The sequence below is a fragment of the Manacus vitellinus genome, unplaced genomic scaffold (genome assembly GCF_001715985.3).
Source record: "Manacus vitellinus isolate BGI_N305 unplaced genomic scaffold, ASM171598v3 scaffold_22_pilon, whole genome shotgun sequence".
Taxonomy (NCBI): domain Eukaryota; kingdom Metazoa; phylum Chordata; class Aves; order Passeriformes; family Pipridae; genus Manacus; species Manacus vitellinus.
The window spans coordinates 7,280,032-7,307,515 of NW_021939632.1; the positions used below are offsets into that span (position 1 = coordinate 7,280,032).

General features: G+C 39.5%; 1 protein-coding gene across 1 annotated transcript in view; it reads left to right on the top strand.

Moving 5' to 3' along the window:
* Positions 1-231: 231 nt before the first annotated feature.
* GYPC (glycophorin C (Gerbich blood group)) overlaps positions 232-27,484 on the top strand; it is a 30,497-nt gene continuing 3,244 nt past the window's right edge. Inside the window, exon 1 of the mRNA XM_008922923.2 lies at positions 232-412. Coding sequence (XP_008921171.1) covers positions 379-412 — 34 coding nt within the window. The 5' untranslated portion in view covers positions 232-378. The remainder of the gene's footprint in view (positions 413-27,484) is intronic.

A 27,484-nucleotide genomic window follows, 5' to 3' on the forward strand; every position in this document is an offset into this window, starting at 1 on the left:
GTTAGGAGTTTGGGAAGCGCATTTAATAGGTGTGTCTACATTTGGCTAAGAATGAAAAGATCATTTTCTTTCCACTGGTTACTGCCTAATAAAAGCAAAGGGGTGGAATATATCCAACTTGCAAAACTTGAATACAGTTACTGCTATCTGCAAATGGGTGCCCCTCCCCGCTCATGTGAGCTACACAGGCAAAAGAGAATGACACATGTGCTGTTTCCTTTTCCAGTTGTAAAGGGGTCAGGAGCCAGGCAAGGAGAGCCCGAACAAGAGAAGCATTTTCCTGGGTTCTTCCAGCTGTTCTGTTCAATCCCGCCGTCAGTTTTGAGCAGGGAAGAGAGACTGTCAACACAAATAAGGCATTTTTCAAAGGCGTAAATTATGAGTTCCCAAAACAATGCGACATCTCAACCACGTGAGTACCCTTACCCCCCCCCCTTTCCTTACAATAATAGTGGATTTATCAGTCTGTCGCTTAAGGAAAAGATTGTCTAATGCATTTTATATGGGGGAAAAAAAAGAGAACGCCTGAGACTAATCCTGAAGAAAAAAACAACTGTGAAGAAACTGTTTTCTTTTTTTACTCTTTGTGTTTGTGTGCGCGCGCGTGTGAGTGAAGAACTGAAACAGGCTCTGCAAACTCTGGCTCCTGAATAGAACCAAGCAAAGTTAGTAACGTTTCCACCTAAACTCCAGCTTAGAAAAGTTTCATTTGAATGTTTCCCCCCCTTTAGGAATTAAAATACAGGGCATTTTGAAAGCGTACTGACACTTTTCTGAGACATTATTGGTGTTACCCAACTTGCATTTAGAGTTTCAAGCCGTCTGTGTGTAACATGAGACGCAAGCCACAAACTGACAGACTATATTTAAAGCCACAATGTGTTTCTGCTCTTGGAAATTTAGAAACATGGGCTTACGGACAACCAAACTGGTTTCTCAGCAAGAGAGAGTACAGGAGGGCAAGTTCTCTGTTTGCATAACTCCATATATTTCAGTAAATTTTAAAGGAGAGAATTTGGCCTGAACAGTCAAGTGAACACAGAGGCTCAGCTGCAGAATGGTAGTGCTCATTTTGGTACAGTGTTAAAAAGAAAGTGGAGGGAAAGGAGGTGGATTATCATTAGATAAGCTGAGAAAACTGAGGTTTTGGTGCTGCAATATATCCATATTTTTTCCATGGTGTTAGTGTGATGTTTCCCATTTAAATTCAAGACAGTGCTTTTGCTTTCTTTTTAATAAATAAACTGCCAATAGCAGAATTGTTTATCATACAGTGCTACTGGTCGTGAAGGTAGAAAGTACAGACAGCATTGCCCGGAGCAGCCTGCAATTCAGGGTTTGATCCAGATATTGCTGTAAGGATATTTGTTTTGTATGGCTGTAGACACTGAAAATATTTCCCAAGCTCTGAATGAGGCAGGCTGATCCAGCAGAAAAGACACAGTAAGCGGAATCTCTGGAATCCCAACCAGCAATTTCTATTTACAGCATTTGGTGTACACTTTTTAGTCCTTTTTGCAAGTTCTAACTGACAAGAAAGATTAGATTCTACCATTATATTTTATTCTATTTCACTCCACAGTTTAGAATATTTTAGCTTGTTTTCTGTTATTGATAGGAAAGAAACATGCAGGCTAATTCAGGATTCTGAGGGTTTGGGTTTGGAAAAGTTTGAGTAAATTACTGCCATTGGTGCTCTCCAAGCATGTCCAGGATGGTGGTCATGACTCACGAATGTGCATCTTGCAGATTGTGAAATATCAGCAAGGGTCCAGATCCCATTTTGCATCTTTAGTGACAGGCTTGTCCAAGTGACATATCCGGGGCCAGCTCTGTAGTCCTGAATGCATTACAAATCACTTCTCTGACAGACCCAGGTTGTCACAGGATGCCACAGAAGGCCCTACGGGGGATCTGGATGAGAAGTTAGTGCCCCATGGGGCCTTTTGTCTGTTCATAATGAAAAAAGGTTGATACATCAGGTTCTCTTGTTTTTTCCAAAATCTGGTCAGGAATTCTCAGCTTGAACTATTTTAAATCATATGATTGTCTGGGAAAATAAATGGCTTGCAATACAGTTAGAAAAAGTATTCTGTATGAAAAATAGTGACAATATATTCTTTATTTGCCCTCATCATTTCCCCTACTGATTCAGCAGAAGGTCCCTGTATTTTGTTTCAGTCTGTCTTTGGTTATTCTTTTTTTTTTTTTGTTCAAACTGCATGGGTCAAATTTAAAATTTAAGAACAAACTTAAACTAGAGGAAAGCCTGATAGTACCATATTCCTATGTAATTCAAGCTTTGTTTTAATAATGATTGAGGTTTTGAGGGAAGGTCTTCAGGAAAAGGATCTTATTTCCTAGTATAATTCTTGTAATTTTTTTCAAGAAAAAAGACATTTAAAGTTCATTGTATTGACAGGCACTGCACAGCATGGACAGCAGATGTTTGCCAGAGACGCAAAGTGGGAAAACAAAATTTGCTTCATAGCCACAGTGAAAATCTTTGGGATGGGTGTGAAAATGTATAAAATACCAGCAAAAACCTTTGACTATATTGAACATAATTCTTTGCTGAGTACCTGCAGGTGAGACCACAGAGCAGCTGCCTACTGATGTAAACTGAAAAGTGTTAAGTTACCAAAAAGCTCATGTCCTTTGCTTATCTCCTTGTATTCACTCATGGCTGATAAGGAATTTTTATTCCTTCTATAAATACAGCATGATCCTGGCAATCCAGGTGGGAGCAGGCTACTATTTCAGATTTAAAAAATTCAACTCTGTGAACTCTGCAAATGTATTCTGCCTTTACATGGGGAGGTCACACCACCTAACCTTGGGCACTTCCCATGCCCAGCTTAGATATCCCACCAGTCTGTCTGTATACAGAACACAGTCAGGGGAGACAGTGGTTCAGCCTGCTGATGTTGGGCAGTGGGTGCATATTTACTCCACTGTTCATTGTTAATGGACATTTGTGTGTGGCTAGAATAAAATAGAATACCTAAGAAAAGAAGTTAAAGCCAAAAAATGGAGTTGGGCTTGAATTTTATTGGCTCAGATTCAATATAATATTGTGCCATGAATATATCTTCAGTTTCTTTTTTTTCCTTCTTTGTTGTTGTCTTCTTCCTCTTCTTCTTCTCCTCCTCCTTGTTTTTCTTCTTCTTTTTTTTCCTCTTCTTCTGATTTAAAAGGGACTTAGCCTGACTACAAGAATGTGAATTTCTTGATTTTTAAATGTATCACTTTTAAATGCATTGCCTTCTGATGATGCATTTCCTTCCTCCCACCTCTGCTCAGATGTACAAGCAGTAGCTGCCTGACTTCCTATGAAGCCTGAGAAATTCCATAGGTTTGGCAATCTCTGTTCAGATGGCAACCTTTTCGTTCTTCCTTTTAGATCTTATTTTGATGCAACAGGACAGCTTGAATGAGGTGAAGAACTCACACAGTAAACACCACTGGGTCAAAGGTTCTATCTTGGGAGTCAGTGATCTATGTAAAGCCATCTTTGCGGGTCAAAGGTGTTCATCCCCTTGGAGAAGGTGCTCTGCAACTTATAGGATTTAATCTGTACTCGGCATGCTGGAAATGTTTATCTGAGGCCTCTTATTGTCCAAATACCAGCTGTCAAAGGAATTAGTGATTAAGGAGTGCAGTCTGTGGAGGCTTCTCTTCCTCATCACCTATCAGCAGATAAGGTCTTCCTTCTAGGTGGATAGCGAAGCAGTGTGATCTATGCTATGTGGAAGAACTGGCCCAAAAGGAAAACAAGAAGCTCAGCCCATGCAAACAGAGGAAGAGTCTGAGGAATTGGATGAAGCAAAGCCAGCCTTTTGAGCTATATGCACTCTACCTGCATTGCTATCTGTCATCCAGCAGTAGCCCAAGTACAAGGCCTGCCCTGCTTAGGGGAGCAGACCCTGGTGCTACCCTGTCCTATGAGCAGAAGGTCTTGGCTCCATCATGCCAAGCTTCTCTACCTGCCACAATAACAGTAGGGCTTCTGGGAAAATGAGTCATGTATGTTTGGGCTGTCCCCTCCAGAGAGGCTGAGAGCTTGGCAAAGGTGGCCCCTGATAAAGGCAGAGTGATTTATCACTGTGAATGGGGAATCTCCGTTTCTGAGAACAGCCTTGTCCAATCTTTAACTCATAATAAGATATATTTTGGGGCTGAAAACTGGTCCTTTAAATCTTACTCGAGCAATACCACTTACCTTTCTCATAGGGCCTGTGAAAAGCCTTGAATGAACCCTACAAGGTTTTAATCATGTTATTCACGCCTTGGCAGTAGATGTTATTTCATTGCCCTTAATCAACAGAAGCACTTGCCTGTGATAGTAACTAATAAACAAAAACAGAGGCTATTGATTATGAAAATTTGGTCTTCACTGTTAAATCTGTGAGCATTTATAGGCAAGGAAGCCTATAGACTATAATAACCTCTCATTCTTAGCACAGAAGTCTCAAAACATGTCCCACAAGCATTTATGTAAATTGAATGTCTCTGTTTGTATGTTTGTTTCCCACCATTGTGCATACGAATTGGAAAATTTGGCTTTATACCCCAAGGCTCTCCTGACACCCTCATTGCCTGACATGTTGATGTGAAAGTCTGGGAATTGAAAGGCTCAGAATGTACCTGAAATTTCAGTAATTAACTGCAGAAATGTCGACAAACCGCTGAGATGGAGAGAATAGAGGAAATGTTGACCCAAATAGGAGTCTGCTGTTTTAAAATACACAATTCTCAGCATTTCTGGTCATCAATTTAAAAAAAAAAAAAAATATTTACACAGCAGATGTTAAAGATTCAGGTTATGGCATGTTATGTGCTTAAGCATATAATATTACATTAATATTAATACACATTAATATTACAGAATTCTGCAGTGTCTGCATCTCATTGCTGATACTGCTACACCTTTCTTTCTAGGCTCTTGTGGAATATACCCTGTATCCATCACTGTTCAAATGACTAAGTCCAATCAGCAAAGTCTTTTGTAAAACAGGCTTTCAGGACTGCATTCTCTAATGAAAGTCTGTTTGTGTGTCTGCTCTATGGAGTGCCTGTCTCTATTGTTGGAGAGGGATTAGTATTCCTATAGCATAGAGAAATTCAAGCCAACAGAGGGATCTGATTGTACTACGTACTCTACAGGCACCTCTTCTTCAAAAGGCTGGTAGACTACATAAAGAGGAGAGATTACAGGTAGAAGAGAAATGACTGCTTTCCGTGGACACTGCTGGTGAGGCAGCTTTAGCTATGGGAAGGAATTTATAGCAGCCAGGAGGTAGAAGTTGATTTGATTCCAGTAGATCTACTGGGGTGACAGATCTTTACTTCCTGCTCCCTAATTTTGTAATGTATGCTTAGGGAAAAAAAACATAGTTCAGAAGTCATTTAGCAACTGGTCTACTTGTTTCCCACAGAAAGAGCAGAAAACTTTTAAAAACAGCATTTAGCATAAGCAGGATATTTTTTTTTTACCATCTTTTCTTCAAATACAAGTGATAGAAAATGCATGAAAAATTGGGGGACAAGAATATATGAACACCTTAGGTGGGCAAGTATTCAGACAGCAGACAGACTGTGTTTTATTTAGTTCTGAAAGACTTAAATTCCTAAGTCAAACAAATTTGAAAGTGTTACCCCGGTAATGAGTTGATGAAAAATTCACCAGCTTATAAGCATTCTGAAAAACTATTTGGTGAATGAAGAAAAGTGGCACTTGGAGAAATCAGGTTTGGTTTGCCAACAATTTATGAATGTGGATAGAGAAAAGGACTGTCTTCTCTGGATAATTTATTCATAACCAACAACTCAACTGCATCAAGTAACGATAGTTACTTGCAGCATTATAACAGCAGCATTATAATGCAGCATTATAACAGCAGACATGCAGCTCATAATTTGTAGCTGAAATAAGGTCTGTAGTCCTCTGTTTCTCCAAGAGTCAGCATGATCTAATTCACACCAGATTCCTATCTCTGCTATGTTAGCATGGAAATCAAATGCACTGTCTGTGCTATGCTGCTCCCTTACTGTAAATGTACCTTGCACGTGTAGTTTCACCAATGAGACATCTGGCTAAGTGATTTTCCTCTTAATTAATCATCTCATATGCAAAGGAGGCCAGTTTCTCATATCTGCTTCTCTTCTGACATATGTTTCACCACAGGATTCTTCCTGATGAAGCAGAAAACTTCACTTAAAATCTCAAAGGGTTAAACTTGTTCTGCTGCATTGGAGTTTTAAAGCGATTTTTTCCCCCCTTTCCTCTGCCTCTCTTTTTCATCTTAAGAGAAAAAAACAAATTCAGTTATTTCATGAAGGTCTACCTCTTTCTTCTTCAGATAAGCCCTGAAATGGAGTTAAGCTTTTTATCAGTAAATTGCAGGGGGGCTTTCAAACACACCCTGAGACAGTTCCATGTTATCATGAGTGATAAATGCCTATTTTACTGGGAACTGCATGTTTAAAATATCTAGTTTTATGAGGCAGTCCACACAATAAAGAGCATGCGTGACAAGGTCACAGCAATGCAGAATCAGACATCAAGACCTTACATATTTGTAGATATTTAGAATTGCAGAGACTGTTTTACTAACACCAAACCAAGAAAAAGAGCTTGACTTCTATATATACGCACATATATAAACACATAGAATGTATGTATATATAATATACTGTATATTTGTATGCATACATATACAAAGACATACATTTGTATATACACCACCCTTTCCACTACTTATATGGCTTTTAACTAGTCAGACTTCTGGATGTGGAGCGTTTTATTTCCCTGAGCATATCCACAAATACTCACAAGCTCATGTTTCCCTTTTCAGATGATAGATATCTTTAAAAGCAGCAGAAAAAATTAATATAATTTTGAAGGCTTAGCAGAGGAATAAATTCATTAACAAGAAAGGAAGCAAGAGGGTGATTAGAGCTATAGGAAAAAAGTTGGAAAACATTATAAAATACCTTTTTTATATGATATAGTAAAACATTAAACTTATACAGACTATCCCTTGCGGATGTCAGATTCAGGTGTCTCTGCTGAGCATTTGAATATACAGACAAAGCCTGGCAGCTCATGGTGATATAGACAGTGAATCACTCTGTGTTTTGAATCTAAGCACCTACAGGATTTGCCTGAATCCATTGAGTAGACTATTACAGGACCCATGTTCACATATAAAAAAATTTCCAGAGAAATACAATGAATTTACTTAAGCAACAAGGAGGAAGTAGCTGTTCCATATGATCAGGCTATTTAAAAGGGAAGAACCCATTTTACAGATTAGTAAAGACCAAGTCAGCACTGTTCTTCAGGCAGTGAATGGTTCAAGTTTAAACCTTAAGCAGGCAGGAGATTTGGTCAGATTTGTGTTCCACTTGTAGCTCATCTGTGCTGGGAGAATTTGTTAGCTGCATCTTCAGGACAGTTTTCTAGAAACACTGGTCATATTAGTATATTCATACTGAAATAAAACTTATTATTTAAAGAACAACTACCCTCCTTTGGAAACAGAATACTTATTCAAGAATCATTTCAATCATACATAATTCTGTGTCCACCTCAAACAGTTATGAGAAAATGAACTTATATTGGAATAGCTTTCACAGAATTCTTACTCCAGGTTAACTTTTTTTTTTTTTTTGGTAGACAAACTTCTTCTTTGTACACAAAAAAAAATAAGCTTGTTTTCTTTGAAAAAAACATTCTTAATAAGAAAAAAGCAAGATGCTTCTAGTCTGCTAACTGGATGCTTCAAAAATGCCAGTCATCTAAAAAGGGATGAAAAAGCAGCTCTCTATGGCTGACTTTAGGTAAACTAAATAATCCTTATGTAAAGGTGATTAAAGAGTTACATGTATGAATGAGTAGAGGGAAAAAATATTTCTAGTGGATTGTGAAGAGTTACCATGAAAATGTAGTAATTCAAGCATTCAGGAAATGTGTACATTTTCAAAAAATTTGATGTTTAAAGTGAGACACTGGATTTTTATATTTTATTTTTATTTTTATATTTTATTATTGAATTCTGCTTTCAAGATTTTCTTAACGTGTGTCAGGGCTAGAAATGTGGCAATTTATTATTAAATTACTTTTTCAGTCATCTGTTATTTCCTGAAGCTTTTATAACCAGCACTCATGATCTAGCTGAGGTTGTTCTATCAATGGTTCATTCAAGTGTCATGAACACAATCCCCTCCCTATCCAATAAAGAAAGCAGAAAATTAAATCCTTGATGTATCTGTGACTTCTCTCACACCTTCTCTTTCATTTTGTCTAGTTCAGATATCCTCTGCACTTCCTAATCCTTCCTGTCTGTCCCTTTCTTAGTTCATGGGTAAATGCTCATATCTGAACATAGGACACACAGCTCCCAGTTGTTAAATGTTCTCCCTTCTTTCAAGGACCCTCCATAATCCTGCCAGTGGGAAGGAAGAAAAGAACAGGCCAGGAAGACATAAATTTTTCCCTGTTACCCTCTGGGCTGAGGCTTTGTTTCCTTTGGGAGTTGTCCCCTCTTCCACTCCCTCTCCCTCTTATCTTCTCTAGTAATTTATCTTTGATCTCTCATCTTCACAATTTGCTAAGAAACAACACTTCCCCACTACAGATCTTTCCTGTCATCACACAGGAATTTTTATTTACAACCTGGGACATGCTTCTTACATTCTGGCTCACACAATTGATAGAGTTGATTATTGTCTGTCTCTCTTGAATTTCCATAATTATGTCAGGAGACTTTAATTTTTGGAGTCTGTTGTCTAAAAATCCAGTTTTCCCCTCACTGAATTATTTTAGGGACTATTTTTAGTTTAGAGAAGCTTATACTACCAGTTACTAATGGCAATTAAGTCTTTGGTGGAAACAGGGCCATATACAGGATTAGGCTGCATCTCTACAGAAAACTCTGCATGAGGTGCTGAGTACACCAGGAAAAATGAACTGCCACTGAGCACTAAGTTCCAGCTTCCCCTTTGCTTCGGGAAAAGGGGAAATCATGGGTTTTTTTACTTTTTCAAAACTACTCAGTGTGCTCTGCACACTATTGCTTTTCCTATTACTCACTCTCTATCCCTGCTCCAGTAATGAAGAAGAGTGCAGTGAATAGCTTCTGCTAACATCAACACAGCTAAGAACACCACCAGCTCAGGGAGGAGAAGGCCAGGTTGGATGGGGCTTTGAGCAACATGGTCTAGTAGAAGATTTCACTGACCATGAGAGTATGGTTGGAAGCAGATGATCTTTAAAGTCTCTTCCAACCCAACCCATTCTATGATTATACGATTCAAAGGATGATTTGTAGGTCCTTCTCATGAAGGTTGTATCCACCTAATGGGAAGAAACCAATTCTTCAGAAACCTTGCTGATTGCCTCTGGCGCTTTACCATCTCCCACTGAAAGTTGTCTTCTCTTCCATACCTAGAGCTCAAGAAATGGCTAGTGACTGGACCCTTGATCATCCTCAAAAAAGTGAAAAAATCACCTTATATCTCCCCTTTTGTAGATCTGTATGGATCTGGTTCCTCAAGGCACCTCTGCTATGTTGCTTACTTGCCCATGCACCTCATCATATCTCCCCAGCTAATGCTCTCTCTTTCTCAAGTTAATCATCCCACACCCTGACCCAAGAATCCAGACCTCATATCGACTTGCTGTCCTGGAGGACAACCGAGAGTTCTTCAAGTCCAAACCATTACCACAAAGGCATGGTGATGCATGATGACTTGGCGTGGCAAGAGATGGAAAAGATGTTGTTGTATAGTCCCAGAAAGAAGTTGTTTTCCTCATGGCCTTGAGCCTTAGCTGAGTCTTTCCTCTGTTTCCAGCTCTCCAGCTGTCTCCTTGCTACTCATGATTAATAGCAAGCTCTTACCAGCCTTCCTCTCACATTCTTCCCGTTCCCTCTTGACAAAATAGTCTTCTTCATTGCAAAAATGTATCCTTTTTCTTTGTTTAGTCTGTAAATTTCTCAGAACAGAATTCGTCTCTCCTTCCATCTCTTTTTTAAACAAAAATCACCAAACCATTATTTGACACTTCAGTGCTCATCATTAGGGGCACTGACCTCATCTGTCTTCCAAAGTTACCTTGTCAAGTTGCTGACTCTGGACACAGATTTAGGCCTCCTGAAGCATAAAGATAAAATGTAAAAAACAATCTTAAGTATCACATCAACTGGAAACGCATATCAAGGTGGAAGGACTTTAGGGTTTTCTCCTTGAAGATATTTTCCCCCTAAATATATTTATTTGTATTCTCTGAGATAGTCTCTAGACTGTGGAGATCAAAGCAAGCTGGAAATCCAGCAGAGTTTTTTAAGTGCATTAAAGGCAATGTGTTTCAAAGCCACATGCCTGAGCATTTAAGCACCATGGAAGAAATGAAGTAGTAGGTGGCAATACATGTAAGTATGATTGTTCTAATCTTCATACTTTTCAATTTGTCAAAGCCTAACTGTGCTACAAAGAGCCAAAATAAAGGATGCTGCGTGCACACGCAGGCACACAGGAGAGCATAAAACCGAAGGACACCAGCCAGCTTTGGGTTTTCCTTTTTAGACACATTTCTGATCTTGTAAGTCATTTACAGTGATAAGGATGTGGATTTACCAGACTTATGTGGAACCTGGTAAATCTAAGCATGGAGTGAGTGCTTCTTGGGAGATTTGAATACAGAAATGTAATTTTCTGCTGCACTTTTTTTTGCCGAGGTACAGAGTATAAAATACCATCCACTACAGAATAGTGGCACTTTCTAAATGACTACATATTGTGAATATATATATAGCTAGACTTTAATGCTCCTCACTTAGCAACTGAGAAATTATGGAAATATTTTCAAGTGTTTTCACAGAATAAAAATGAGACAAAATGAGACTATTTTTCTTTTTATTACTCCTAAGGAAATGAGAACATATTAACAAGAGATATCCACCAGATCTAACCCCTTTTCTACCATAAGTTTTGGTGTATGTTTTCTCATCAGCTCTAGCTGTAAACAGAAAGCTTCATCACCTGAGATCACCTGAGGTCCTGGCATGTAAACAAATAGTCAACCGTTTCTGTCTCCTCCTATTTCTGCAGAGCATCTCCAGAAATGCCTTACTTACTGCAAGTTATCATTGTATTGCCAAAATCAGTGCTGTTGAGATACTTGTACCTTGGACCTTGAGACTGTTCGTATTGATTTTATTGGACTTTGTATCAGATTTCAGATCTTAATTTTTTAATATTACTCTACTTGGTTTAGCTCACAGCAGCCACATCTACTATCACCACAGATTTTAATGAAGGCAAAGTAATATATCAGTGATAACTACAGCTCTTGTAGATAATACTATTGAAAACAGGGGGTAGTGGGGAGAAAATAGAGAAAAACTATGCTCCCTATATGCTCCCAAAGAAGAATATTTCTTGCTGACTCAAGATTCTTGCACATTAAGAAGAGATGTCTCTGGCTCCTGAGCTCATTCTCCCCATGGATTAATGATCCATAAGGGACTCCTTGTACCAAGGAGAAGTAAATCACCCCTCCTGCTTTTGACAGGCAGGAACACAACTAGAGAGATAAATGCTTTTGCATTTCTCTGAACTTTGCTGTTGCTCCTTGGTAAAAGATTTCCCCTTCTGGAACCCATTAAAATCTGTGAATCTCAGACAAAGATTCTTCTTCCTCCTCCCACATTCTGTGTGAGATGCTTAATCTCTGCTTCCTGGAGACATAACCATTTGTGAGCTGGAAACAGCATGAGCTGAGCCCTTCTGCTCTCGCAGTACCTCCTCTGATTTCCTTTGCTTGCGATGAATGAAACCTTTCATTTCAACAGCATCTGACTTGTGTCAGAAGGTTTATGACTGCAGCAACAATGGGATGGCAGAAAGGGATGTAACTGTTTAAAATGTGTCATTTCTAAATAAGTAAAGATCAGCTTTGAGCACAGGGAGAAAGTAAGAGGAGGTATGACTGCATGACACTATTTTTAAGAAAAAAAAATGCTGCCTAGGCTTCTCCCCCCTACTTCTCTCCATTACTTGCATTTCCTTTAAGGGAAAGGTCATGCCTTCTTTCCCGGGCTGCTACAAGCCTTCCCCAGACAGGAAGCATATCCTGTGTCCTGTTTTCTCTAGAGGCTAGTAGCAGAGCAGATGGGAGCACAATTTCCACATTGCTGCTTCCACGGTGCTGTTTTTAAGTGACCTGAGAACTGAATAGCTGAGTAAATCTCCCTCCTTCTCAAACATGGTGCAGCCCCAGGGCCCTGCAGGGCCTGGTAGCTTCTGGAAATGGCCAGAGAGAGTAATATAAGCTACTCCCTTTGGAGGTCTGGATGCCTATTTTTGTTAGATGCGAAACGACAGCAGTCATCGGTGGTGAGAGGGAAGCACATGTTCTGTAATTAAAAACTGTGTCTATGATTTATTCCAGAGAAGAGGGGTGTATTTTCCCCCTTGAATGAGAAAAAGAGGCTTGGAAACTGGAACACGTAGAACATGCCATTTTCCACCTAAGTGATTTCCTTCACAGCTCTCACCTGAGAAGAAGCTCTCAAGCCCTAAGGGATCAACCCTTCCCCATCATACCCGGCTGCCTGCAGCACAGAGCAAGGTCTGGGACTTGTGGGTGGCTGAGGGAAGTCTGCCAGGGAAAAACTTACAAATGCTGGTGTTCAACTTTGCAATTGATTTTATTTTCCACTGTTTGGCACTTCAAGGTAACAGCTTGCTGTCTGTGGACATGAGCATTCATATCCCTAAGAGGATAATTTGTTCCTGCTCCCCTGCCCCTCCTTCAGGCCCCCACTAAACATATCCTGGATGAGGGGAGATATAGCAAGAAATTCAAACTCAGTCCCTTGACAGGTGCAAAGCCATGGCATGCCAGCTGTGGTCAAGGGCCATATGTCTCTCCAGACTTCCAGGGCCACACATATCTGTCATTTCCATTCCCCATCCTTGCTGAAATATTTCCAATCCATCTTCTAAGTAATGGGATTTGGTGCCGATTTTTCCCATCCTTTGTTTCACTGCCATTGCACAATGAAGTGATGTTGTAGCATAACCACAGCTGCCTGTGTGTCTTCCCTAACCCTCACCAGCTGTCTGTTAGGTTATACCATTATTAAGGAGAAGAGACTTTTCAAGGAGAAGAGACACTATTATTAAGGAGAAGAGACTGCCACCTCTTCCCATCTGCTACAGAATCCATGACAAGTGATTGCCAACATGGGTTTGATCCTGATGGCTGGATTTTCTTGACTAACTAGGACTTAAAATCTTCTTCAGCTCTGTCCATGAAAGTGCAGTACAAAGCATGGAGCCATTGGTCCATCTTACCCATTAGAGCCAGTAGCAGATGCTTAATGGAGAGTTAAGTACAGGGCAACCATCAAGGGATCTGAGGAATGGGAAATTCTTGAGCCAGAATTCGTAATTCAGTGTTTAAAGGGTTGCCTTGGGGTATAAAAGCTTTTGCATTTACCAGAGTTTCTCATATGAAATACTTTAACCTCCTGCTCACATCCAGGCTCGGTGCTTGGCAGGACTGAGTTTTGCCTTCCCCTCTTCTTGAATGAGCTGTTTTAAATTGTAGTTGAAGGAATTCAACCTTCAGAGCTCAGCATTATTGAGCGCACAGCTGGCGGCAGGGAGCAGGGCACTCCGCTGCCCAATTTCCCCAGGTAATCCCAGTGCCTCCAGGAGTGTGTGACCGTGACTTTATCATTTTGTCCCTTCCAACATCCACCTGTGCAGCCACTGCCCACTCCAGCAATGGTAAATGCTGTTGCCTGAAGCCAGCTATGCAACTCAGCACAGCATAAGGGTGCCGGTAAGCCTAACCCCTGTCTGGGAATGCAGTCGGGATAGGGAATGTCAGTGCCACTCCTTCTTCCCTCCACAGGTAGCAGAGCTCCTACCTGTCAGGCAAAAATGTCCAGTGGAAGGCTTTAGGGAGATAAAGCCAGATGGCTGTGTATGTCCCTTCTTCACAAAGCATATGCATCTCCTAGGGAGCATTTCTTGCTGACTGTCTCCTAAAGGGACTCACAAGAGCACAGAAGCTAGAAAGACAAGTCTTAGAGCTTCTGCCTGTGTGTTTAACACTCATGGGAGTGGCAGGGGCACAGGGAAAGACTACCATGTCTTATAGAAATAGCCTAGTAGAGTCAGAAACACAGACATTCAGGTCTTCTGGAAGAAGGAATTAAATTTTACAGAGAAACCCTGTAAAACTGTGGGCTGTTTTATTCATTTCTTTAAGTTTTCTATTCCATCTACACAGATGGAACCAAAAAATGCAAAAGAGAAGTGGGCTTTACTCCTCTGTCTTGTAACAGATGCATGCTTGTGTCCAAGCCTTGCTGTGGCATGAAGCACAGCATAGTTCCCCCTGAAATAAAATGCAGCTCACACATATCTCAGGGTGGAACTTGGCTCTTAAACAAAATTTAATGGGAGTCTGCTCTGGCTGAACTCTGCTTATGACTTCATATTTTCCAGGACTGTGCTAGTGCTGTTGGCTTGCTCATTTTTCTTTTTTTTTTTTTTCTCCATTCTCCTTATACTAATAGGTGTTTCAGTGGGATAACTTGACCTTAAGACACTGTTCCAAAGCAGACCTCTCTGGTCTTGGATATGTTATGCAAGTGCTTTGAGAAATTTGCAGGCTCTCTCATGAGTGCTTGAGAAGGCAGGTATTTGCAACCTGTTAGGCAGCATCAACTGGTAAATTAAACTGGAAAACTGGAAAGTAGAGAAGTGGACAGAGGCTATCTGTGATGTTCCTGGTCCTTGCTTCTGTTATGTTTCTCATATTCATTGAATAGAATTTTTAAAACTTTCTCCATTGGCCCTACTGAGCAGTTCAGAGGTGTGAGAACCCACTTCAAAGGGAGCAGAAGCAGTTTAGTGGTGAGAGCTTTTGCAAACCCCACTTTGTATGTGTGCCACTTGGTGTTCCATGTTGTGTATTGGGACAGTGCCCTGCTTTGAGACAGAAGAGCCAGCAGTGACTGCTGCTGCTGGGCCACAAAGCCTGATCACTCCTGATTCACCTGCAGAAGAGCAGCATGCCCATAGGAAGGCGGGTACAGGGTAACAGTTCTGCCCTAGGGTCCCTATTTTGACAGCTGAGAAAGGGGCCATATTTCTTAATGCATTTCAATATATTCTTACACAAGGAAGACCAAGCCCAATTTTTTCCATGACCTTCCTGAGCTACTGCAGTTCAAAGGAGTCACTGGGCTGTGAATATCTGGAGTTTTCTGTTCTGCTGAGAGTACCATTGAAAAGAAATCTTCAGATTTCACCACCTGTTTTTCTCCTTATGCTTTTCTTCTTGGGGGTTTGCTTTTTCTGAGTGTAGATTTATGATGTATATCACCCACCCAAAAGAGCATTCCTGCTTTCTGCCCTCTCTGTCTGCACCTACCAAATCCCTCCCTATTAACAGATAACTGACAGTCAGACTACACGGTGATTTGGATCAATTTTCTTATTGCAAATAACCTCCTACAGTATATAGTAAATACAAGTAAATAAATAAATAGTAAATGGAGGAAGGGGCTTTCCTTTTAGTTTTCTTCTGGATCAACTTGGAAGGAAAATGTTTAGGAACAAGAATGCCCTTTACTGCAGAAATGTAGCAGCCAGCTCAAATCACAACAATTCACTCACAGCTTTCCTGAATGTGTATTTCATGTATTTAGGAAAGGAGCAGCCCAAAGGCTTTACAGTAAGTGATAAATAATTTGGTCAGAGAAGTACCACAGCAAGCATTTGTTGCTATTGAAAACTACTAGACCATATTTCTTTGCTTAATGACACACATTAATCCTCCATTGAAATTTCCAGGGCTGTCCAAGCTGAATCTGGCTTTAAAGGTTAAAGATACAGTCCAAAATATAAAAAATGTATCATTCTGACCAAAGAAAGGAGCTGAAAAAAGTCTCAACAACATTCCTTTGTTTTTTTCTTTGCTGTTTAAACTAAGGATGTCATCTACAAGCTTTGAAATGGTTTCAAAAACATGACATTTTTTTAATTGGTGACCAAAATATGAATAATATCCAAGTACCCACTGCTACTTCTGTTTTCAGTCCAGTTTCCTAATGAAATGAGTCTTATGTGTTCCTGCTGTCTATCTGTCTGCTTAATCGTCTGTTCATCCATCTGTCACTGCTCATCAAGAACTTCTGGATCCACTGACCAGTTTCAACCAGATTTGAAAGAGAAGCAGAAGTGCCAGAAATTATAATCATTCTCCAGGTTGTATGAAAGTCAACACTGTCTACAGAGAGCCATTTGAGTGAACAGGAACACAAAAAGGACTCCTTATTAGGAGATAAAATGAAATTAAGTTCTTTTCTAGTCAGGAATGTGGTAGCATCAAGTTTTGCCATGGTAAGTTTGCTTCCATAAACATGACTGCAATTTAACAGCCAAAACACAGAGAATAAGACACCATTTAAGCATCTATAGAAGACATCCAGCCCTTCTGAACATGGCATTTTGAAAGCTCTACAAAAAAAGGCTCTCAGTACTTTATAGCAAGACTAAGCCTTCAGCACAAGCTTTGGAAAGGGATGGCTAAGAACTGCTAACAGTAATGGTTGGGATTTATTTTCCATAATTATAGACTCTAGAAAGCTGGGCTTCTAATTGAAGCTATTCTAGATTTGCTTATTTATTAATGGGAAGGAAATTCCCACACCATACTCCAGGATTCACCACACCTCTGTTGAGTTTGAATAGATCTTCTTGCAAAAATGCATGTCATAACAAAACAGAACAGAATAGAATGTTCCAGTTGGAAGAGATCCACAACAATCATCTAGGCCAACTGCCTACTAGTGTCCTCTGCAGCATCGGTGGAGACAGATGAGATCATACAGACTCCTTTCTAGCATTCAAACATCTTGTTAGGCTGGTTATTAGCTTTCCACCTACATGGTACTTACCATTCATGTTTCGTTGGGAGAGAGGAGCATTAGTAAAAAACTGTTAATTAATCTCACAATGTAAGTCCTGTGCTGAAAAATATTCAGTATATGGTTTCAATCAAGGTCCTTTCCTGCTTAGCTGTTAATGTGTTCAATATGCTATTTGTCAAACAATGCCAGACAACTGTCCAAAAATAATACACAAACAAGCTTTTTTGTATTTTTTTTACTCTTTTTAACAATTATTGCACAATCTGTCCAGAATTGCTCAGATGAATGATAGATGGTAAAGAAGTTTTGCTAAAATTGCTCAATTCAATTCAGACAGCTTGGACTGATACATAAATGCTTTTCAAATAATAAAATGGGCTTTGTCTTTAGAGCAGATATGCAAAAGAAATCTGCATATTCATTGAAGAATCCTTGGAAAATAAGAAATGTTGTTGCCTTGAGCTACTATTTGCCTTGCAAGTTTCTAAGGTGTTTCAGTATGTTTTATTTTCTTTTTTTAATATACTCAATATTCAAAGCATTTGGAAGATTGTTTCCACTACAGATATCTCCATTAATAATATTAACCTCGACAGTGCTCCAGGAAAGATCTCTGTGTCCCTGAAGAGCATATGCTAAACATCCTGACATTTCCACTTGCAACACATAGTAGAGAGTGCCTTAGGCAAGCACTGCTGTATGAGCTGGATGCAGCTGAATACAATTCTTATCAAATAAGTCAGTGGATGGAGCACAGAGAATTCTCATTTCCAAGAATTATCACTTGTTGGACTGCTTTGCTATAAAATATTGGGGGTGGGAATGAGACATAGTGGAAGAAAATTGACCATGCTGGTAAAATGATTATACTTTTCTAAGGATAGGAGCTTGGTGCTTCATTCTTTGAACTGTTACAGTAATATCTTCGTGCATGACTGCAGGCTTTCACCAGATTTCAGGTGATTTCTAGATGCCATCACCTGTAGCTTGATCATATCACCTCTAATTTAAGCACAAGGTCAAGTTTTTTCATCTCAAAGTAAGAAAAAGACATTTATCAGCTTTAATATAATAACTGCCATGTTTCTATCCTAGCATGTCAGTGTTCATTACAGAATCACAGAATATGTCGAGTTGGAAAGGACCCACAAGGATCATCATGTCCAACTTTGCACAGGACCATCCTCAAGAGTCACACCATATGCCCAAGAATACTGTCCAAATGCTCCTTGGACTCTGTCAGGCTTGGTGCTGTGATCACTTCCCCGGGGAGCCTGTTCCAGCGCCCAACCACCCTCTGGGTGAAGAACCTTTTTCTAATATCCAACCTAAACCTCCCCTGACACAACTTTAGGTCATTCCCTCAGTTTCTGTCACTGGTCACCACAGAGAAGAGATTAGTGCCTGCCTCCCCTCTTCCCCTCACAAGGAAGTTGTAACTGCAATGAGGTCTCCCCTCAGTCTCCTCCAGGCTGAACGCACCAAGTGCCCTCAGCTGCTCCTCATACGTCTTCCCCTCAATGCCCTTCAACCATCTTCGTTGCTCTCCTTTGGACACTCTCCAATAGCTTTATATCTTTCTTATATTGTGGTGCCCAAAACTGCACACAGTATTCAAGGTGAGGCCGCATCAGTGCAGAGCAGAGCGGGACAATCCCCTCCCTCGACTGACTGACAATGATTTGCCTGATGCCCCCAGGACACGGTTGGCCCTCCTGGCTGCCAGGGCACTGCTGACTCATATTCAACTTTCCATCGACCAGGACCCCCAGGTCCCTTTCTGTGGTACTGCTTTCCAGCATCTCATTCCCCAGTCTGTACATACATCCTGGGTTGCCGCATCCCAGGTGCAGAATCCAGCACTTTCCTTTGTTAAACTTCATACAACTGGTGATTGTCAAGCCCTCAAATTTGTTGAGATCTCTCTGCAGGGCCTCCCTGACTTCCAGGGAGTTGAAAGTTCCTCCCAGTTTTGTGTCATTTGCAAACTTGCTCAGTATCCTTTCCAGTCCTATGTCTAAATCATTTATGAAGATATTGAAGAGAACTGGGCCTAATATGGAGCCCTGTAGAACCCCACTAGTGACAGGTCACCAGTCTGATGTCACCCCATTCACTATTACCCTCTGTGCTTGATCCATGAGCCAATTGCTCGCCCACTGCGTGATGTGTTTATCCAGCTGTGTGCTGGACATTTTGTCCAGAAGGATACTGTGAGAGACAGTATAGAAAGCTTAGAACAAGCTTTCTGCCAGCAACAGAACCAGTGAAACGCTCTTGCTTTTAGATTTATGCCTCTGCCCTCTAAATCCCATCTTCTGCATACACTGGCCCTCTACCTCAGCAGCTCCCCATCAGGAGGGGAAGCACCTTACTGCAGCTCCTCTAGATCTACATGCATGATGGCTGGAAAGCATGTGTTTGCTGAAGAACTGACTGCTACTGCTAAACAGAGCTTTAAAATGCTGAGCCCTTGCTGCCTTTTCTTCACTGCTGGATTACTCTAGTCTACCTTTTCTCTCCAGTCTACAGTTGTCATGAAAATTGAAGCAAAATTCTTATCTTTGCCTGCTTTTCCTTTAAAACAGTTGGAGTTGAATAATGGAGTCAAAATCTGTGGAGGTTACAAGGACAGCCTGACCGATAGCAGGAGTAGAAAAAAAGAATGCAAAAATGTTGTCAAGTGTATTTGATGGAAATATTTCAAATACTAACAAATGCTTCAGACTGTCTTGGTTAAGGAAACTAACCTTAACTAATGTTTGTGTTAGTGCCAAATCCATAAATGCTTAGTACCATGTCCATAAAAAGGGTATGTTTCTAATGTAAACTAAACCCTAATCTTGAGAAGTTTTTAAGGTCATAAAATGAAACATAACACTGAGAAACAAAGATCACCTTATCCTCTTATGACATGGTCAAAAGGCCTGAGAGTCAGGTCTGAGGCTGGTAGACCTGTTAGTTACAAATTAAAAGCTTGTCTTGGTAAATAGTTACAAGTAGCTTAGCAGTTAAGTTGTCTTACTGTATCATATAACATATTTATGCAAGGGGTTGGGAAGGAATTATCATGTCTTCCAAGATCTCTTGGCCTCTGGCTTTTCACTGAAAGTTTCTGGCTCAAATTTTTATGCTTATATTTCTAGCACACAAAGTTTAGGTCAGCGGGATGTGCTGCTTTCATGCACTGTCTCTCAAGAATTACAAATATCAGTTACAGGTTGTCAGATGAGCTTTTGCTGTGTCCATAGTCAGGTGCTTTGATTGCCTATGATCACCTGCAACATTTGCAATGGTTAATCAATTAATCCAGGGACTCCTTTCTGTTTAGCTTTGATCTCAGTGAATGAGCAAAAGCCTGGTTTTTTCCTTTTTGATTCAATAAAGAATGACTAGAGCTTGAAATTGTTGACTTTGGAGGAAAGTGAGACAGAAATTATTTGGCAGATTCACTGGATATTTATGTTTCTTTCAAAACCTTCCCAATTATAAAGCCCTCAAAAGCAGTACTCTGTTCTGAAGAAGAGGGAAGAGGCGGGAGGAGGAGAGACACGTGCAGGAAAATGTCCTGCTCATGGCCTGTATGTTATGGATTGATTCATACCCCCTTTGTCACTCCTTCTTCAATGAAGCAATTCTAGGTCAATTTATCTTCCCCAGCAAAATGTTGTACATGAGCTGGCTTTGATGGCTGTAGCAGAAAGATGTAAATGATGGCTTGGTTGCATTAACATATTTCCATGGAAGAGTAAGGAACTTTTTGCAGTGATATAACTATACGCGAGGCAGACAAAACAGAACACAACTTCTAAATTCCCATATGCAGCATTTTTTGAAATAGATTAGACCTTCTTCCAGGTCCTCATACTTCATGCACCTTTGTTCTTCAGACATTGAGCAGCTTTCCAATGAGATCACAGCAAAAACCAGCCACCATACATGAGCAGCAAGTTCACTGCTGGGTGGTCCTTAGTGGCTTCCCCCATCTCATCTCTAAAGACAAGATTTCTACAGCATCCTTTTGTGAGCTTCATTGCCCCAGTGCTAGGGAGGCAGCTACTTCCTCTTGTTGCTTTCTGCTCTGAACTTCTGCCAACCCTGAAACCTTCTGACCCTTCCTCATGCTACAAGCAGAGACAGAACCACCTACACTTTTCTGGTGATTTTTTACTGTATATTTACATCTGTGTGAATACACAGGACAGAATAAATATTTGTTACCAGCTACTCAGAGCAAAGAGCTAAAGTCTCTAGTAATTGTAAAGTAATTAAAAAAAAAAAAAGAATATGTGGTTTGAACTGTTCAAGTTGAAAGGGGAAAGGAGAATTTGAGGGGATTGTCAGATCTTTTTGGTGACAAACAGAAAAGTTTAGTTTTAAAACAATCTGTGGGTTTTCTAGGTTATATAACCCTTTAAAACACAATTTTCTTCCCTTTTAAAATTTGATAGGATTTTTTAATTTCAAAATATAGAATATCTCTTCACTTTTAAAAGATCTATATTATTTTTTAACCTAAAATAATTTCCCAAGTTTCATTAACATTTTCTCCTTGTCCCTCTTATCATTAAGGGATATCATATGATTACTTTTTGACAAGATGACTTTTAGTGTATCTCTCCATCTCTGATTTTCCCTAAGACCCAAGGGCAATTCAGCTTCATAAAAGAAGAAGAAACTGTGTCAGGAAAGCCATTACTTCCTCAAACATTTTAAAATGTATTTTGTCTTATTTACTTTATAACATTCTAGAATGGTGAAAAAATATTTTGCTCACATTGTATACCACAATCAAATGAGAACTGCTAAAATTGTGTGGCAATCCTAATCTAATTAAACTAATTTCATAAATGCCTTTTATCCTCATTGTATCAAAAGTCAAACAGACCTTTGTTTTATTTGAATGAAACTGTACTTTGTCTCCTCAGAATTAATGGCAAAGTACTTGCTAGCTAGGATAGCAAGAGAATTGAGCCCAGTGCATTTTAATTTCATAGATATTTTTAATCTGCATGACTTACCTTACATTTGCAACACAGTCCATTTACTTCCCCAAAAGATCATGTAGTTGTTGTTATATGTCGCTATTATTGTCCTTATAATAATTTAGTATACAAATGGAAGCCAAATTGTTCTGTCTCTTTTCCAGATTGACAGATGAGAAACTGTTCCTTAATTTTGAAAGAACAGCCTTGATGTGTTTCATTGTCTAATGGGAGATGGTGATGGCTTTTTCAGCAGAATATGTCAAATTGATGGGTTTAGGCTGATGACCCTTTGGGATAAGAAATACCAGCTCTGGCAGGGCACTGCAGACTTACTGGCAAATATTAAAATAGGTAATGACTTTTTTTTTTTTAATTCAGAAAGGCCTCACTCAGAGGCATCTGATATTGTAACACAGGCCAGAGAGCAGCTTGAGCAATTAACATATTTCTAACATGAAGTTTTCAGGAGTTGGTTTGACTCATTTTTACACACGCAATTGCACTGAACCAGTTCTAACTCTAGCTTGTAAATTAAATCAGTGTGCTAAGGTTAATAGATTAATGATTTTCTCATGAATGCAGTGTGTTGGCAAGGCACAAACATAAACCAAAGGGCAAGAAGGACATACCACAGTTGCATAAACAATGGAGGTGTTAAGACTTCATTAGTTCTTTCATACTAAATGTGTGGTAAGAAAAGTCTTGCATCAGTGAAGACAACAGGGACACATTAAGACCTGTTTTTACAGTCAAGAGGAACAATGGCTGCAGAAGGGCATAAAAAGAACAAAAAGAGCCCCTGGGAAAGGAACAGTTATAATAAATACATTTTTATAAACAGAATATAAATAAAATAAAAATTGCGATAATTATAGTAAAGGTTTTTAACAAGTTCAAAAGCTTCCTGGTAGAGTCTGTATAGTCCTCAATGCCCTCAAAAGCTTATAATTACTAGGAATGCCCTAGGAAGGAAATGACTGCCTTAAGGATCTCAGCCCATCATTCACATAGATTGAATGAATTTCAAGCACTTCTTATGTAATGAACAGGCACACCGAGAGAAAATAGGTTGCCCAAGAAAGCACTTAAAGACTTACTTGAGAGCAATTTAGCAGCCAAGGCTTTGTCTGAAATTGTAACCAAGCAGTCAGCAGTGGAGCGTCATGATGGCTGAGGTTGCAAAGACTCAAAAGCACAAGCTTGTGGGTAGGAGAATCCTGAAAGGCAGGAGCAGGGGCAGTGCTGCCTCACTGCTGTTGAGTGGGTTTGAAAACTGTGCTGTAAAAGCTGCTTATCACACACTGATATCTGTATACTCCGCTTGACAAACTCACTCCAAAACCCTGGTATCACCCACTGCTGCGTGGGAATCGTGACATAAGCTTCAATCTCAGGCTTTTCTTTCTCTACTCAACACTACCATCTTTAGTTTGGAACTTTATCTCAGGAAATTACAGAGGCCTTGATAAGTTTGAGGTAAGGTCTATGTTATCCCATTAAATTGCCCGTGTGGATTACACAGCAGAGATTTGGTGACATTCTACAGGATGATTCCCATGCAGTCCTGTCAAATATGCCAAATGGGATCCTTTGGCAGGTCTGGTTTTCCTTTCATGCCTTTTCCATGTGTAAATCCATAACAAACAAACATATAGGTACTCAGATTTCTAACTGAAGTGCTAACTGCAAAACCGCTAAGGGTGCAAATACTGCATTTTTTTCTGGAAAACTCTTTTAGCAGGCAAAAACAATGCCCAAAAATCAGAAAGCTTGAAGCTCTCTGCAAGTGCATGCTATGTTTCACTGACAGGAGCCACCAAAGCACTTAAAAGTTTTCTGCAAGCAACAGGATCTAAACTCTGAGCTTTCTATGCTGAATGGGAGAAAGCATTTGCGGAATGAACATGCCCCTTCCCATGAAGGCCCATCACCATGTAAGTTGAATGGTCGGTCAGTTTGAATGCCTCAACATGGTTTGGCCTCTGAAGTAGCTCACTGACAAGTCTTATAGCTTTATCAGGATTCCTATAATACTTCGTGTTTTCCTAAAAGACCTGTTTCCTCGTGTCACAAAATCATGCCAAGACCTCAGTTTTCATCTCCAAAGCACATTTTGTCTTTGGTATTGCAAATAAAGGCTTGAAAGTACTACTTAAATGAAGCTCGGATATAAAAGTAAGGGTAAATTAAAAAAAATTAAATTATTTTAAGAACCAGTGTCAGAATTTTGAACAGGAAGTGATTTATGGCTTTTAGTGGTTCAAATTTGCAATTTATAGAAGAAAATAAACTATTACAACTGCCAGAGATCTGCATAGTAAAACTAGGAGAGCACCGAACCTCCAACAAACACTTTCACTGCTGGACCTACCTCCTTCAAACAAGTTCTCCTCTACCAAAGTGAAACAGGATAGGTTTAAATTAGGGGGGGAAAGCTACCAAAATTCATAAAATCAAGTTTGGTTGGAAAATTGCACCTAGAGGAGGCGATTTAACAAATTTACCAACAAATTTAACAAGAAAAACTCACCACTGGTTACCTTAAAATACAAGGTAGTTGTACTGTTTTTTCACCTTTGCAGCAAAAAGCCAGAGATCTTCAATATTTAAGTCAGGAATATTCCTGGGACTTTCAGAGACTCCTGCCTTCTCAGCAGGATGTGATTGATGAGAATGAGACAGGTAGCTATTGTTCTATTGCAAAAATTCCTTATCTGTAAGTCTATGGGCAGAACTGAAATTTGTCGAATTTCAGGTCGTGACACAAAGGTATTTCTTTCCCTTCATTCTTACTTTTAGAAACACTTTCTAACAACAGATAATTTGATTTGTATATTCTATTCTTGATTTAGTCAACTCATTCTGATGGCCAGAAATTTTATGAAAAACAAGTTTTTCTATTTTTTTTTTTATTTCTGTGTGTCATGGTAACCAGTGGCAGTAAATAACAACACTGTCTAAACACTTTCAGGACCAGATTGTATCTGGATAAGGGCCAGTATAACAGTGAGAGGAAGCTTTGCAAGGACAATTTAGCAGCAGATAACACAAAAGATGTCCTTGAAACAAAGGAAAATAATCAAAACAGGTGCAAGATCATCAATTGAAACACAGACCTCTGAGCACTCTGCATGGGAAGAAGAGCAGAATAAAGAAAGTACAGGGCCAAAGCCATTGCTGAGCTAGAAATTCCATCAGTATGTTTGATATGTTTTCTCCTCAGAAAGGGAAGATTCAGTCCTATAATAATGCAGTGTGTTTCTCACATAGACTGAGTTTAGAGAGACCATGCTGAGGTTCCTGGCCAGCCATGGATTCCCTCTGGACAGCGACTGCTGTCTCACTCCTGGTCAAGGAAGAGATTCTCATTTCATCACACATGCCTTGCATGTTCCTCAGTCATGTTTCATGAAGGGTGATACTGCCTGAATCTTGAACAACACTGATACTTTTCACCCTTGCTTATCGATCTTGTGATACTGCCATGAATCACATAGCTATTTTTGGACAAAGTGAAATTTCAGAGACTGTGAGACAGGGATTAACAGTGTCTCTGTCTTCTCCATCATCATTGCTCCTAAACTGATCTGGGGAGCAGACCTTGGAAACATCTGGCCACTGGTGGTAGCTGCAATGTTCTGGCACTCTGGATGATGAAGCAAAATGTTGTCTGAGAGGACAGCAAGCTTTTTTTTGTGGTCAAAAGTGTACACACATAGGAGTAGTCAGATCCTCATGTGTGCAGTAAAATGAGAACTGTGTCGAGTGAAGCCACATCACAGTGTTTGCTAGTTACTGAATGGCACAGCATTGCGAGGTTAACAGACCAGTGCCAGGTACAATAGTTTAAGACAAGTCCAGGACTTTTTTGCAAACTTAAAAAGCACAGTATGGAAATGAAAACTTTTTTGCAAAGTGATGACACTGTAATCCATTATCAAAAAGCACTGTGGTAGAAAGTACTAGAGATAAGGCACCTGCTTGTTATCTGAGTCTGAGAGGCACCTGGGAATGCCAGGTAAGAGCAGAGAGTTACTCATAAACCTTTTTATAAATAAAGGGATACTAATTTGATCTGGAATTAATGTTTGGAAGCAAGTTGTGTAGCTAGGGAAGTACTTGAGAATTCACACCTTCAAGTATTTGATTGCTGTAGAGGAGCCTGGGTTTTTGGCATGCAGCATATATTTGGTGTGTAAAGAAATACTGAGCAATATGACCTTGAGGCAATTAATCTCTTCTGAGGTACATGGATTTTGAATGAACATAGGCATAATTAGAGTTTTTAAATTACACAAGGCATACTTGCTCTTTCCATCAATGTATAGATGGAAGAAAGTGTGGGAAGGATCTCTAGGGGAGAGAAAGGCACTCCTACTTTCTAGAAAAAGCATCTCCCATGTTTGGGAAGAGCTGGATCCTTTGAATCTCAGCTCTCCTCATTTTGTTGCAAACTGATATTACAGTCTGGTCATGAGTAAGGAGAAAACTGTTAATAATATCTTAACCTGAATCATACATATAGAGAGAGCCAGAGAACTTCTCTATCTACTGCATTTACCAAAGGCAAATAAAAAGGAGTTCTCACATAAAGGTATTCCTCTGGTTTGAAAACCAGTATAATTTAGAATTATATAACTGGTACAAAACTAAACAAAGAAATTAGTGCCCTGTCATAAACTTAGAGTGGAAAAACTCCAGGAGCTCATCATACCCTCAGATATCCACAAAATTCAGGACTATGTGGGCTAATACTAGTGGCATGAAATAAGGAGGTAAAAATAATTCCGAATTGTACCCTGATCAATTAAGTTAGTGAATAAATGCTTGTCTGCATGTTTTTACTTTTACTTAAGGTCTATATCAAACAATAAGGAGAGAAATATCCTCACTAGTTTTTGGAATATTTTTTCATCTCCCCTTTAAATAGCTTCAGCTTTTTAGATGTTTTGGGTATTCTTAGTAAGTGCTATAATTAAGATTAATTCAAATTCTAACCATTCTTTCAGAAGCTTACATTTCAGACCAGTTTCTTACTTTTCAAAAAGACATGGTCAGGTAATTCTCTAATTATAAAGTTTTCGGGTTTTTTTATAAATTATAATCCAGCAAAGATCATAATTTGATTTATCAGCAGTGAGTTCAGACTTACTCTAAGTGGGGACTGTTTCATACCACATGTAACAGGCTTGCCTTGATTCCAAATATAAGCTTAAAAGAAAACAAATGGTAAGTTTAAAAACAGGATATTGCAGATAGATAAATACTAATTGAAATCAATACAGCCAGATTAATTTGAATCAAATCAAGATCCAGACCATACTCTGAAGAGCCATAAATGGGAAAATAAATAGACATCAACTTTTTTTTCCCCCAAAACTACCTTTCTGAGAGTAATCACAGTGCCTAAATGCTCTTAATTTAATCATTCACTAGAGGATGTTACAGGTAAGTGCTCATAATAAACAGTAGGTGTTTCCCTGAGGGCCATGATAGTTTGCATAATGTGCTAGCTATTTATTTTCCAGTGTAATG